The 16360-nt window shown below is 35.0% G+C and overlaps 1 protein-coding gene across 4 annotated transcripts in view; it reads left to right on the top strand.

The window, feature by feature from the left end:
* The window catches only part of LOC123671484 (CLIP domain-containing serine protease 2-like), a 44083-nt gene that overhangs the window by 5180 nt on the left and 22543 nt on the right, over positions 1-16360 (top strand). Inside the window, exons 2-7 of one of the 4 annotated variants that reach the window (XM_045605360.1) lie at positions 870-1064; positions 1238-1390; positions 1640-1748; positions 5363-5553; positions 7934-8067; positions 8135-8623. In XM_045605360.1, coding sequence (XP_045461316.1) covers positions 870-1064; positions 1238-1390; positions 1640-1748; positions 5363-5553; positions 7934-8067; positions 8135-8422 — 1070 coding nt within the window. In that variant the 3' untranslated portion in view covers positions 8423-8623. Of the gene's footprint in view, positions 1-869; positions 1065-1237; positions 1391-1639; positions 1749-5362; positions 5554-7933; positions 8068-8134; positions 8624-14359; positions 14588-16360 lie in introns of those variants that run through there. The other 3 variants (XM_045605359.1, XM_045605361.1, XM_045605358.1) reach the window with 3 other exon arrangements.

The raw sequence follows: 16360 nt of genomic DNA, 5'->3' as shown, positions 1-16360 counted from the left end.
ACAGTGCGGTACGCATTTTTATTTAAACTATTATTAATTTTAAAAATATGAAAAATGTTGTTCGCCCTGTATCTTCGAAACAAAGAGGTTTTTCAAAAATCATCCAAGGACAAAACATGCTTAAAATAGTCCAAGGAACAACCCTCTGAATTTTTGCCGCATGTTTAGGAAACACCCTGTATATCAGAACCTATAATTTCCGATTCTTGAATTACTACAATAGCTTCACCTATTACCTATACATATCTATGTTTTATTAGTTTATCTAAATTCTTGAAAATGACCTTATATTCATAGGCAATCTTTTCTTTCATTCTTTCCCATTTTGGTTCACACATACGTAGAAACAAGCTATATAAACAACAAATTCATATAGGTATTTATCTAGTTTATTGAAGCAACCTTTCTGAAGTCAGGATAAATTCCGAAAAATTTCTTACAATGCGAAGAAGTAAAACAATTATAGCCAATAAGAAAACAATTTTGACCAATAAGAAAACAAATATGACCAAGAAGAAAACCACTGGTTTTTGATGAGGTTTACGTAGGGTGTTAACTAATTAAAATCCCCTATTAAAGATATTATATTAAGTTGAGATAAATCAATTTGAAATTTTGAATTATCAGGAGAGAAAATTTCAAATTCCCGGAGGAAAAATAAAAATTTTCAATACTCTCTCTCGCAGTCACCAAGAGGATGTTTATTTTCAATTAGACGTATTTAATCAAGGAGGTTTGACAAAAGCATGTTACCTACAGCGGGAATCATGGAATGCATTCGAGCTCCGACAAAGAACATAAAATTCATATTTCAAAACAAACTTTGAAAGTTACAAAGTTGAACATTCCAAACTTGTACTTCTTCACAGAAAATAACGAAACCTGTGTCACTCCAGATGAACATAAAGGAAAATGTGTTCTAATGGACGATTGTGCTTCCCTCTCAGCATTAAGGAAGAAAAGACCAATTTCATTAATAAATACGAACTTCCTCATTCTATCTATTTGTGGTTCTCAAGGCAAGATACCAAAAGTTTGTTGTCGAACGGAAATAGCGAAGACAGGTAAACAGTATTTACATGCCAAATACTATTTTGGAATAATTGCTACTCAATATTGAATTTGTGGGCTACTTTTGAAATGACTGTTTTATCCTTTGTAGATTTTCTTTGAACTGAATAAATAGTAATTGTAATATTGGGCAACTTTTTTGATGTTTTTTCGTTGTTCTTCTTAGAGACCGACGACGTTCTACATTCATCGAACCCCAATTTATTACCAAGCACAAGGGAATGTGGAGTGGATCTCGGGCAAAAAATCCTCGGGTTTGGGGGACATGTAGTTGATTTGGATGAATTTCCTTGGTTGGCTCTGCTTCTATACGAACTGTGTAAGTTAAAGCCACCGTCAATTTCACCGTCAGCTAAAAATATTTAATTTGCTTGAAATGACTTTGTAGCTAATAAAATTTCACTACTTCTGCTACAATATTTTTGAAGAAAGACTATAATTTCTGAAGCTCTCTCTCTATTGAGAGAGCTTCAATATGCAATTAATTATTATTAATTGCATATTTGTACTTTCAGATATTTTGAAAAATAAAAATAGTAAAATTTATTCAAGTCAATTCTAATTTCAGCAAATGGATGGAAAAGTTTTAGATGTGGAGGTGTCCTTATCAATGACAGATATGTATTAACTGCTGCACATTGTTTGAAAGAGAATACATTGCAACAGTTATGGAAGCTGTGAGTTTTATGCATTTTAGTTGAGGAATATTATCTACATCAAGTTTAAATAAGGGAACCTATTCCATTTGAACCTGATCGTGGAATGTTCTTAATTCCTCTGGGAGTCTATAGCAATTATATAGGGTGTTTCATAAACAATTGTACATGATTTCAATTCAAATGCAGGGCAATTTAGATCGTCTGAATCCGTGTTCGAAACATGTCTGGACTGGGAAAATAATATTCTTGATGGTACATCTATTAAAACACCTTTCACTTAAATCAATTCAAAGAAAACTATTCGCTTAGAAGCAACACTCAATATTTCGAACAATCATATTGGCACAATGAACATATGGACGGATATTGTCTATCTAGACTTATCAAGGGCCTTCGACCGTGTTCCCCACAGGCGCCTTCTCGCGAAGCTCGTACACTTTGGAATCAGGGGAGATTTACTACTATGGATCTCCGCTTTCCTGCAGAACAGAACGTTTTCCGTCAGGGAGTCCGATTGTTTCTCTGGGGCTAGATCTGTTTCAAGCGGCGTGCCGCAGGGGTCGGTTTTGGGTCCCCTTTTTTTCCTGGTGTACATCGCTGACTTGCCACGTCTTCTGAAATCACCTTGCTCACAGTTTGTAGATGACACTAACAACCACCCCTTGTCAGATTATTCCCAGCTGCAGTCGGACTTGGATGTCTTATCGCGCTGGTCAAAGGATTGGCTGCTCGAACTCAATCATGAGAAGTGCGTTGTCCTACATATTGGAAGAAAAAACCCGATACGCCATTATTTCCTTGATGGGCACCCACTCGCCACGACGGAGGCACATGAGTATTTGGGATTGACTGTAACGTCCGATTTGAGCTAGTCCCAACATGTAGCAAAGATCACGTCGAAAGCTAGAAGCCTCGTTTCCATGATGTCGAAATGTTGCCGTGGCTGTTCCCCTGATGTCTGCTGTAATATACAGGGTGTCCCGTAAAGACCACGTCAAACCGAGGGAGAATGTAGATCAAAGGATAACCCACCTGCTATGACAAAATTCCCATTATAAAAGTCTTACCGTTTTCGAGATATATTTTTTTTTTTGAAAATAATGAATTTTTGCCCCTTTCAATAGTTTTGTCCTTACGGTTGGTACAATTTTACATCTTTTTGGTTAATTTTTTCAGTAAAATATTGCTGAACAATGATTTTAAGGTTTACGTTAAAAACATTCTCCGAACATTTTGAAGGGGGGCTATGAGAAATATTTTTATTGGAAATTTTGGTAGTGGATTATTTTGTCCATGAAGTTTAGCCCATCGTAGTGGAAAAAAATGTATCGAGTTACTGCTGCGTATTACACGAATAAATTGTCTATTTTATAGTGATTTCAAAGAGGTATCACACAAGTCATTTGTTATTCGAAGAAAAAAGATATGACTGCTTTTATACAAATGGGTACGTTTCTGACAAAATCAAGTTTATAAATTCTGTTAAGAAATCTTCAATGTTGCAATGTGAACAAAATCAATTGTTTACGTGCGAAAATATTACTCGCATAATTATTCACCTCAACGAAATTCAATTTTGCCGGCAAATTTTGGAAAACATCATGCAGATCCAGATTTTTTTAATAAGATCATATGGAGCGTCGAGTCTTCCTGTACCAAGGATGGGTACATGAAGACCTAAATCCTCTGGACTTTTAATATTGGGACTGCCTAAAAGACAAAGGGTCTTGCGTATACTTTGTCTTTTAGGCAGCCCCAATAATAAAAGTCCATAGGATTTAGGTCAGGTGAATGAGGAGGCCACAAAATTTCACCTTCTCTTCTCTTCCAATCCACCGGTGGGGATAAGTTCTATTCAAATGTGCGGTAACTTCGAGTCCGTAATGTTCTGGGCATCCATCATGTTGAAACCACAGACTACGTCGCAGCGCCAGTGGCACATCTTCCAATAAAATGGGCAGCTGGTTGGTTAAAAATTCCAAATAATTGTTTGCGTTCAGTTCGATCGAGCCCAAAATTGCACCATTAAATATTCCAGTCCATAAATTGATCTTGAATCGATATTGTCATTTATCTTTTCTTACCTCGTGTGGATTTATGATATTCCAGCTATGCAAATTGTGGAGATTCATGTACCCATCCTTGGTACAGAAAGACTCGTCGCTCCAAATGATCTTATTAAAAAAATCTGGATCTGCATGATGTTTTCGCAACATTTGCCGGAAAAATTTAATTTCGTTGAGGTGAATAATTATGCGAGTAATATTTTCGCACGTAAACAATTGCCTTTGTTCACTAAGTAATGCAACATCGAAGATTTCTTAACAGAATTGACAAACTTGATTTTGTCAGAAACGTACCCATTTGGATAAAAGCAGCCATATCTTTTTCTTTGAATAACAAATGACTTGTGTGATACCTCTTTGAAATCACTATAAAATAGACAATTTATTGGTGGAATATGCAGCAATAGCTCGGTACATTTTTTTTCCAATACGATGGGCGAAACTTCATCAACAAAATAATCCACTACCAAAATTTCCAATAAAAATATTTCTCATAGCCCCCCTTTAAAAGTTTCGGAGGATGTTTTGAATGTGAACGTTAAAATCATTCTTCAGCAATATTTTACTGAAAAATTTAACCAAAAAGATGTAAAATTGTACCAACCGTAAAGACAAAACTATTGAAAAGGGCAAAAATTCATTATTTTCAACAAAAAAATATATATCTCGAAAACGGTAAGACTTTCATAATGGGAATTTTGTCATAGCAGGTGGGTTATCCATTGATCTACATTCTCCCTCGGTTTGACGTGGTCTTTACGGGACACCCTGTATATAAAACTTACATAAGACCGATTCTTGAGTTTGCCGGTCCGGCCTGGTGCCCAAACCTTCGGGCAGACGTAGACCAGTTAAAGGCGGTGTAGCGGTGGGCTACGCGTATTTCTCATGGTTACAATCGGCCCAGCTACGAGAAGAGATTGCACGTCTTTGGTCTAACTTCTTTTGAGGAGCGACGATGATCTTATATTCGGTTACAGGGTTATCAATAATCTATTGGGAGTTGATCTAACACCTATGTTTGCACGAAACACTAACAACTTGCGGGGACACATGTTCAAGTTGAAGAAAAAGAAATTCAGAACCACCCAAAGACAAACCTTCTTTTCGAACAGAATCTTTAAGCCCTGGAACGGGCTGCCACCTGGTGTTGTGAGTGCGACTAGTGTTAATGGCTTCAAGAACGGATATGATGCGTATCGGTCTCCTTGAACCACCGACTGACATGTGCGTGTTGATATTTGGACTTACTGTTCTTTTTCGTGCTCTCTTTTGCTTATTTTGTGTTTGTTCTGATGATTTTTTATTTAAGACTGTACTGTCTGTATTTTTTGTATTTGTATTTTGAGCTACAAAGGCATAGCTTTAGCTCTTACTGATCAATTGAATAATAATGAATAAATTTCGAGACTATTTAATTAACATTATAGCATGCTCAAAAGAAAAAAAGTACCATATGAACATGAACCTAAGAATTGGAATTGAATAAATCGTTTTGTAAACGAATTAAAATTTCTGTTGGATGAAGAAGAAACCATCTCAATCATTATATATTCTCACTTTCAGAAAATCTGTTCGGTTGGGTGAATTCAACAAAGATTCAGATGAAGACTGCAGATTTAATGTATGTTTAACCATTCCACCAATCGATGTAAATATTGAAGAGGAAATTATTAATGAGAAATATGATCCAAAAGATGAGGATCTCAAGCACGATATCGCTTTGTTACGTTTGGTAACAAAGGTTAGCTACACGGGTAAGTGTTAACGATTTCTCCTGAAATGGAGGTTTATATTTGAAAAAAAAAGGGGAAATATCGACTCATTTTCAATCAAATTCAATATGGGAGTTGAAGGGATAATGATCTTTTAAAAATCGAAGATAGTAAGATTTTAGTTGATACAATGGTTAAATTGGTAGTTATTGAATAATTTCTCGATGAAACTTTAATATTTTCACCTAAAACCATTTCCTTCTTTCGTGTTTTGAATTATACTTACAGGCCTCACTTTGTACACAGGAAGTTAACAATATCAACAGAAACTCACTAACTTTAACTGGAATGATGAAATCTCTCCTCTGAAGAAAGTTTTTAGTTTTCTTCGATTTTTTGAAGGACAGCTTCGAAAAAGAGTTTCATAAAAGAAGAAAAATGTTCCCAGGTACAACCAACAAAACAAGATAATTGATTATAATATATGCACTCGAAGAAATATGAAGACTAAAATGTTGCAAAAGAGCTTATAAAATTTACAAAAAATTCAGAAAATAAAAAAAATATAAAATGAAAAACTTATAAGCACAGGTGAAAACAAAACAAAGGCGTTATGAAAAATTATAAAAAAAAAACCGAGGGAAAATATTGATACAGAATTTTTGCAGCTTGGATATAGATATTTTTGATGGAAATTTTACCCAAGGTTGGATAGCGACTATTCCGACTTTTCGACTCATGCCTTGCCTTAGCGCAGCACTGTGACTATCTCCACTTCGCCATTCAGAGAGAACATTCGTTTATTTATTTTGAATCGCGGGTTAGTTTTTATTGTGCCTGTTCGACTGGACGATTGTTGTTATTTCTATTTTCCCAAATATATTAATCAAACCTTATATACAGAGTGCCCAAGCCGGAACTGGGTAACATATTAAATCACAAATGTCAAAGCAAAAATATTTCAAGAAAATCGTCGTGTATTTTTCGAATTACCTAAATCGCAGTTTTTTTATTCGCTAGAAAATACACACCCTGTGATAACCATGTATTCGAAATTAAAACTGGAAAAGAATTGTACTACAGCGGCTTGGCGAGTGACTTTAAAAGTGAGAGCATTCAATAAGGATTATACACTGGTATAACACTCACCACATCATTTCTTAGATTGGGCGGAAAAACAATTATGCTTAAAGTTTTATATTTTTCTGATGAGTATTATGACCAAGCCTGTTACCCGATTCCGGCTTGACGTCAAGTTCTAGGACATTCCGCATATTTGAATGTGCCAATAATATTCAAAATAGCTTGGAAAAATTTTCTCAAAAAAAATGTACAAATAAATATTTATTTCCTTATACAATACAGGGTGAGACTGTGAGTTGTACATATATTTCAACCGAAGATTCCTGAGGTCAAAGGGAACACTTTTTTTTTCACCATTTTTTCCGATTCAGCTCGGTTGAAAAGATACTATTTGTAGTTCTAGGACATTCCGCATATTAGAATGTGCCAATTATGTTCACAATAGCTTGAACAAATTTTCAAAAAAAATGTACAAATAAGTATTTATTTTCTTATACAATATAGGGTGAGACTGTGAGTTGTACATATATTTCAACCGAAGATTCCTGAGGTCAAATGGAACACTTTTTTCTTTACCGTTCTTTCCGATTCGGCTCGGTTGAAAAGTTACAGGCTGTTGAAAATCGATACAAAATGTAATTATATCACGCGAATGGAAAGAATCTAAGGAAATGATTCTCGAAATATAATTTTTTATTCAGGTGGAGGATATTTTCCGAATATAAACTTTCATCAAAGTCCTGCTAAGTTCAGAATGCCCATTGTACCTATTGAGCGAGAAAAATGAATCAATCAGAAAAAATAGTAAAGGAAAAAAAGTGTTTTTTCCACTTCAGGAATCTTCGGTTGAAATATATGAAAAAGTCAAAACTCACCATGTATATTCAATAAATGAATTTTTACCAAAATTGATCACCTAAATTCTAATCGTCTTCCTCCGAACGGAATAACAACACTTGATTTTTGTTATCAACTCCTATCTATTATCTGAAAGATCTTCATTACGACTATTTCATATTCCGTTAAAGTTGCATTTCTCAGAAAAATCCAGTTCTCCCGATTTGCTATTCAATTTCTCCAAGAACCCTTACAAATTCACGAGGGGATATTTTGGAAAAATTGTGCTATGGTATAGAATTCAACAATCGTTCAACAATGGCTTTTTCAAGATATTCGCAATGAAAAATCGATAACCGACGGTCTGTTAAGTAGAAGCAAAAATTGTCGATGTTGGGGAAAATGCTCAAGTTGTTCCACATGCTGATTTTATTCAATTCATCATATACCTGCATATATGTATATTGAAAAGATATGTTCTGATTTTATGAATTATTTATAGATTATGTAAGACCAATATGTTTACCAACACTTTTAGAGGAAAGGAAAAAAACTTACAATGGAATGACTTTGACAGTTGCAGGATGGGGACAGACAGAAAATCGATCATCTAGTAGTGTCAAACTAAAAGTATTGGTGAGAAAATAATAAATTAATATTTTTCATTCACAACAAATCTTTTTTTGGGCTCACTGCATTTCAGGTTCCGGTAATGAAGCTTTCCCAATGTGAAGCACTTTTAAGTAAAGCGAGAAAAGTGATATCTGCTGAACAAATTTGTGCTGGAGGAGAAGAAAATAAAAGTTCTTGCAGAGGCGACAGCGGCGGTCCCTTGATGTCATTTAGTGTGGACGAAAATGGACTCCTTAACTGGTACCTTGCAGGAATATTATCCTACGGCCCTGTTCCTTGTGGATTTAAGGATTGGCCATCGGTCTATACGAGGGTATCTAAGTATATGGGATGGATTTTGAAACATATAAAACCTTAATGATATTAATTTATTATTCATTGAAATTTGTAGAATGATTATATTTCAACCGAAAGTATTCCTTTCCTTTTTGTGTAGAACGAACAAGAACAATTTGATTATTTAAGCCAACATGTATTGATTTTTACTCTGCAAAACTTCACCCTTGTCATAAGTGAAACTCAATTTATCCTACGAAAAATTAAATGGGAGTAACTTGAAGTTTTATTGTTTCTGATATTTTTTAGATAAATTTGAATACTAAAGTTTCCAATCTACTCTTTTCGTTCCCTTTTGTTTATTATTTCAAATATTAAACCTCTGACTGAAATCTTTCGAGAAAACAATTCAATCCATCCATATATTCATAGCTTGCGTTTTGGAATGTGCAAAATCCAAAAAACCGTTTCTATCCAAAGCTATCTCGGATACTCAAAATTTTTTTTATTACCAATATTGTTCTTACCTTATACCGGCTTTCCTAAAATAGAGTTACGGAGGAAAATGAGAGGTTCCTTGGATAATTTTAAGAATAAAAAGTTTCATAAACATAAGCAAACGATTTGTTTTCAAAATACTCTTATATGGTCGTACTTTCTAGTGATGCTTATATCATTTATCGAATCTTTATTAAACTTCGCTACAGAGTGAGTAAATAAGTAGCTATAATGAATTCATTCATCACAGCTTACTAACTGGATGTTTATAATAATTTGGATTTTCCTGAGGATTACTATAGAGCTATTTTAATTTTTTTTTCTCGAAATCGATAGCAGATACGACAAAACTACCACGAACCAAAAAGTATAGTACTGGATCAGAGTTTCTTATTAAAGTTTTCTTTACTACCAGTGGTCCACAAAAAATAGTTCTGGAGGAAAGAAGCGTTCCAAAAAAAGATTTGGAGCCTCATATCATAAGTCTGGTGGAACATTGGTGCGATGAGACTGCACTGGAATCCGTGGCTGCTCCTGGTTTTGAGCTTACTGCCTCGTATGCCGTCCGAGAAGGATTCATGATGGTTCGATGCTGCTTGTTCGGAGGGGTATCCAGGCTGTGGATCTGGATCTGGGGAGATTTTCTGTGGAGATGCACTGCGAACTGTGTGCTTTGAGATTGAATATATCGGTGCCTCTGTGGTGTGTGTAATTAGTGTCTACAGACCTCCTTCTGGTGATGTTGGGGTATTTTTAGATATTTTGGGGCATGTTCTGCAGGTTTGTAGTAGTCTTAGTCCTGTAATATTTGTTTGTGGTGATTTTAATATAAATTATCTTGACGAATCTTGTAACCATAGGAAGATGCTATATGACTCAATTAGTAGTTTTAACTTGAAGATAACTTGCCTGCAGCCAACTAGAATTTCTGTCGATGGTAGGGGTAATAGATCTGAATCTAGACTATATTTTGACCACTGTTGATGCGAGTGACTTCACTGTTTTCGAGGGCAATATTGTCGATCATATAGCATTTTTGTTGAGGTGTACATTCCGCGGCTATCCACCTCCACCGGTCGCTTATACATGTCGTAGAATAAGAGATTTTTCGACGAGTAAATTGTTAAATCTACAGTTTAATAGTGGTTCCGGAAACTTTGACGAAATCTATCTAATGAACGAGTTGGATGTTTGCTTTGATTCTTTCTCAAATATTGTGATTTGGCTTGTGGATAAATATTGTCCCATAAGATCAATCAGACGTGCGTCAAGAAATCTTTACTGTTGGATCACACCAGAAATTCGTCGAGCCAGTGTTAACTTAAAGTACTTGCATTGGGTCAGACAGAACATGCACACTCAAGAAGCTGCGAACACCTACAAGAGAGCTAAGTCCGATTATAATGCATTACTAAGACAAGCCAAGTATAGATATAATACCAATCTCATTGAAGGTTCTAGTAATAAAAACAAAACGGTTTGGAATTTAGTTTAAATTTGATTTAAAAAAAAATAATTTGAGTGTCAATGACGTTACCCTATCGGAACCGCAAGAAGTCGCAAATGCTTTTGGAACTTATTTTTCGTCAGTGGTAGTTTCTACGCTCGATGAATATTTTGGACCTGTTCGGTCATTGTCTTGCACATCTAGGATGGTGTCAAACGGAACTTTTTTTTCTATCCAGTTAGCGAGGAGGAAGTAATTTCGACAATTATGAACTTAAAGAATAAAAGTAGCACTGGACTGGATCACTTGTCTACGAGAGTAGTAAAAGCTATGAGTTCAGGTATCGCAAGACCACTTGCACATATCGTGAATTTGTCAGTTGCTTCCGGTAGGTTCCTGACGAGGTTAGATATCGCAGCTGTAACGCCAATTCACAAAAAGAAGGCTATTGATGATATAACAAATTTTAGACCGATTTCAGTACTGAGCGTGTTTTCTAAGATCATTGAGAGGCTTGTTCATAACAAAATCATGAATTATTTAAATGAATTTGATATTATCTGTAAAAATCAACACGGTTTCAGAGTAGGACGCTCTACTCAGACGGCAGTAATTTGTCCAGTGTGTCTATGAACGTTTAGACGAGGGATTGTTTGTAGCGGGATTATTTTTTGACCTCGCGCGTGCTTTCGAGAGTCTTGGGCTTGGTTTTGTTCAGACCAAGTTGTATGATTTGGTCTTCCGGGGTGTCTTTTTAGACTGGATAATGTGTTATCTCTCGAGAAGAAATTTTATGTGAGAGTTGAGGGCTCATCCTCGGAGAGATTTCCTGTTGATATTGGGGTTCCTCAGGGCTCCGTGTTGGGACCTCTCATTTTCTCACTTTTTATTAATGACTTACCTAAATACGTTGGGGCATCCTTTTTAGTTTTGTTTGCTGATGACACGTCGATGGTGGTTACGGCACGGAGCGTTGAGGAGCATACTGTTAATTGCGGCCTGATCATGCATGACTTTTGTTCCTGGTGTCATTCGAATAATCTGATGGTGAATATATCCAAGACGGAATGCTTATTTTTCAAATGCAGTTATCGCTCGAATCATTCTTTGACCATAAAATATGATCATGAAACATTAACCTCAAAGTCCGTCACTAAATTTTTGGAAGTCTATGTCAATGGCGGACTCAGATGGAGCGATCACGTAGATAACCTCAGCAAAAAGTAGAGCAAATCATACTTTGCTATAAATAGAGTGAAAAATTCTCTTCCTTTGACTTCCTTATTCAATGTTTATTACAGCCTGGTATACAGTAACATCAGTTATAACATTATTTTGTGGGGAAATTCGACAGATGCCGGCCGCATTTTCATTGCGCAAAAGCGCATTCTTCGCATGATGCTCGGTCTGGGTCCGCATGAGTCACGCAGGCCCGCCTTCTTAAAACATGGAATTTTGCCTCTCCCTTGTATATTTATCTCGACTTGTCTGATATACATGTAGGATCCGGTTTATTGTTTCCTGTAAATAATTGAGATGGTCAACCGGATGTTTGAAGACCTATTAGTCTCTTCAAGTGCCAAGGGCATGACAAATTCAATGAATTTACAGGGAACGAATGGTTATTGTATATAATGCACAAATGATGTGTTATTCTTTGGGGTGTCGAAAAAATGTGTCAGGTCGGTGGTAAAACTTAAGAGATTTATTGGGGGGTTGATAAGGTTCGAAGACAATACGGTCATGCCAGATGTGTTTCATCTTTTTTCTGAAAGGTTCTAGTCCTTCTAGAATATTCGGTTTCCAGGAATCCACGAAGATCTTTGGGGGCGGTACGGCAAAAGATTTCATTGGACTAGGAGATGGTAGGTACTTTCCCCTAAGGGTGTGGCCAAAACGAAAAGAAAGGGATATTCGAGACAGGGTGGTTCCAATCGACACAGAACACAGTTCAGATTAAACCGAAGACGGGTACAGACGATACAGTTTAACTCAAATCAAAGACGAGACAAGTTCGGTCGGTCAACTTAAGACGTAAGACGAAAAGACGGTTCGTGGACTAGATTAAGACGAGTCGCGAACAAGTTAAAGACGAGACGACCGAAAGCTTAAAGTACGACGAAGACGTTTCGAATAATCAATTAAACGAGAGTTAAAGACGAAATTCAGTACCGTATACCGTATAGTAGTGAGAAACTTGTTATTAGGACGTTATTGGGATCTTCTCAATACTGAGTTTTTACTGTATAATTGTGGCTTTGTAAATAGATGTACATAAATAATTCAAAAGAGTTTCATTATTACAAATCCAACAAAGCCACTGAAGTCTAAGACGAAAGGCCAGGTAATCGAATCATACCTCTAGACGATCGATTAACCAAGCCTACATACATTAGGGATAACATTTCCCTGATGTCAAAATTTTCGGATCACCATAGTTATGGCACCAGGAATGATGATATATTGTGCTTCCCCAGGCATAGAACTACCAACTTCGAAAATTCTCCACTGTACCAGGGCATTAAGTTTTTTAATCACCTTCCCAAAAATGTTAAACGCCTGGACTCTCAAAGATACAAGAAAACTGTTAAGTCAATGCTTTTGAAAAAATGTTTTTATAGTGTTGCTGAATTTCTGAATGACAAACTGTCCTGATGTTCAATTTCTTTTTTTTTTGTTTTTGTATTTATATTATCTGTATATTGTACTTTTATATATCAACCTTTTCATTTATTAGTGCCAGTATATGTCAAATCATATTGTATTTAATTGACTTATCTCATACATAATTTGCTATGTCCTAAGAGATTCAATAAATTATTTATTTATTTATTATTATTAATATCACCCTGTAGATTTGCATTCGAAATTAGCAGATCACATCACAGATGACAAGCTCTAATTTGGAATATCTATGCCAAACTTTGTCGGAAGCTTGAGATGAATCCAAGAATACAGCAGTACAATATATGTTGTTTTATAAGCTTGTTGGTATAGTGTTCACTACACGATGTATTTGTTGTATTGCTGAGTGGTTATCCTTAAAACTTAGTTGATGTTCGGGTAGTAGCCTGTTTAGGTCCATGTCCTTCTTTAATATTTCAAATATAAACTCTTCCAACAGTTTTCTCAAAGTTGGTAAAAAGCTTATGGGCCTATAGGATATTACTTCGCCTTCAGGTTTGCCTGGTTTGGGAATAATAATTATACTAACCGACAAAGAAACTGCAATACCCAGAAGGAACTGTTTAAATTTCAATTTTTTTTTGGTGAAATATAGATAGTATGGCAACATTCGAATCATACTAATAATTTTGCAATGTCTAATACAGAATATTTTCCTTTTTTCATACATATCATATGCTTTTCTGATGAAAACAACCCAAAATTATAATTAAACTTGGTCAACGTAGAAATAATTGACGAAAATTGAAGTAAGGTGGGAAGTCTTTTAAAAATCACAAGAACTCAAATATCTCGGAAAATGTTGATTTTCGGATTTCAATAAATATGGTTCTAATGACAGTAAATGAGTCATACTAACACGTCCTCCAAGGTTCACGTCTAATTTGGAAGCACCCTGTATATAGTACTTATAATGTTTCAGTTCTATTACTGAAGTATAATTTACCAATGAAGTACTCAACACAAAAAATAGTTAATTTTGGGATAATTGTATAATAATTATAATAAAGTACATATTATGCATTTTAACTTAATTTTTTTTCAATGAAGTTGCCCTCAACACAAATGATTGTTGATAACAGCTAACAATAGGTATGTCGTATTATTTTGTGCTCGTTTTGAGGTCTTAAATGCGAATGATTTTGAAATGAGCATGCAAGAGGAGCTGCAGGTAAAGGCAATAAGAATTCGATATAAGCCCTAATTTCGATAGCATTTTTAAGATTATACCAGAAAACAACTTCGCCAATTGGCGGGTCAAATTGAATATCATTTAATATTACGCTGGAGAATGATAACAGCTTTTTCTTATCTTTCATGAAACTTTCCCCACTCAGTTTCAAGATCATGTTTATTTTTAACGACATAATGTCATTTTAAGTTTCAGGAACAGTTATGCACGAAGTTTTCTATCGAAACAATTATTATGATCTCAAGGCAGACGAGAAGTCGAGATGCTCTGGGAATATTGGAATCATGCATACTGATTACTGACTCAAATGAATCTACTGGTCGAAGAAAAAGTTTTTTAGTGGCAGTTATATTTTAAAATGAACATGTTTTGGTTTCATTTGTGTTTACTTTTTCAGATTGTTTGTTATCACATGGTTCTAGCCGGTAAGTGAAATATTCACAACCTAATTATTCGAATTGATTGTATCATTATGCTAAGATAGATCTTGCCAATTTTGTCACAAGGCCGTTAGTAAACACGATATCTAGAACAAAAAAGCAGAAATCCGAAATTTTGGAATCTGTTCTTATTAATATGGATAATATTGTTTTTATGACATTCTGCTTGAATTAATTTTAGTTCAGAAGACGCAATCAACGTTAGATTTTCAAAAGCTTGATTTTGTTATTTCCCATCTGAATGCAACATTTCATCTCGATGAAATCTACAGTTTTAAATAATCAGGAAAGCTAAATTTCGAACGGCCATAATCACGAAACCCTTTGATTTTTCTCATTAACAAACTCAATCAACTCATCATTTATCGTTTGAGACCATTCCTTGCTCAAAATTCGAAAATTACACATAGGTCAAAACTATTAAAAACAGATTGATTCTCGAAATTTTTGTGTTGATCGCTGCATCGGAACCATGAATAATTCTAGCAGAAAATAAAAAAAAATTATAGAATATTATTCAAGGAGTGGAAATATAGATCATAACTCACGCAGATAATAACCATCTTTAATAATAATCGTCTTTATCAGACGAAAGTTTAGCTAAAGCTATTCCTACACTTTACCTGTTAAAAAAAAATAAAAATGATGAGGCTGTAATTTATCAAGTGAGTTATGATCATTACCGCAAGTTGAATACTATACATTAACTACGACTATAACAATAAATACTAAGATACAAGTAAAGGGAAAGAACTCACTTGGCAAACCTTAACAGTTAGGACATATAACAATGCTGTACAAATTTTAGTTTTCATTATTGATTTTTATTATTAAAAAAATTAACTGTAAAGTTTGAACAACCAGCGGAAGTTTATGCCTTTTTAAGAAACACAAGTAATTTAAAATAATTATCTATATCAATTCCATTATTTATGTAGAAAGTGCACACAGCCGATGCTTTATATTTAGTGCTAAATGTGCTTTCTATAGTGCTGAAATATGGCAAAAGCTCATTCTCTGTAAACAGCTTGAAAATGTTTGTAAACACCTTTATACTCTTTTCGGAATTTTCGACAAGAAATTCTATATGGTAACATTATAGCTGCTTGTCTTATTTCTGGAAATGTACATAATAATTCATCTTTACTATCTGAATTTTGTTTTCAGCCAAACATTCACACATCTGTCAATCCTGGGCAGCAGCTTATTACAGTATGTAAATGAAGTGAGGAACAAAATTAATTAGCCTGTTATTGAGTGTTTTCAAGCAAAACCCTCGAAGAGGATAATTTTAGCTTTTAATTAACCACTTTATTGCATACAAATTTTTCTTATGACGTCATTTGTTTTCACAGTGCAACGTCATAATTTTTTCTGATGACTACCCCAATTTTTTTTCTCTGATTTATTAGACATCACAATTCACTTAATTGATGGTATAAAAAAATTGTTAATGTAAGATGGCTAGGACGTCGAGGCAGGCGCGGATCCAGTCCCCACTTTTGGGGGGGGGGGGAACTTTTAGATTCTCAAAATACTGAAAATGTGGAAGCCAGACACTTACGCCATTTTGGGTTGTCATTTTTTTGCCGTTCATTAATATGGGTTTCCACAAAATGTATTGAAGGTAAAATTTTTGCTGATCTTGTAATTATTTGAGCCTTAGTATGTCAAATTCTAGGAGAGCCGGCAAAATTTAAGAGGTCCCCGGGCCATTTGGGGGGGGGGGAACGTTTCCCCAGTTCCCCCCCCTGGATC

This window comes from Harmonia axyridis, chromosome 1 (genome assembly GCF_914767665.1).
Source record: "Harmonia axyridis chromosome 1, icHarAxyr1.1, whole genome shotgun sequence".
In the NCBI taxonomy this organism is placed as follows: domain Eukaryota; kingdom Metazoa; phylum Arthropoda; class Insecta; order Coleoptera; family Coccinellidae; genus Harmonia; species Harmonia axyridis.
The sequence above is the reverse complement of the archived record's forward strand: the minus strand, read 5'-3'. Positions and strand labels throughout refer to the sequence as shown.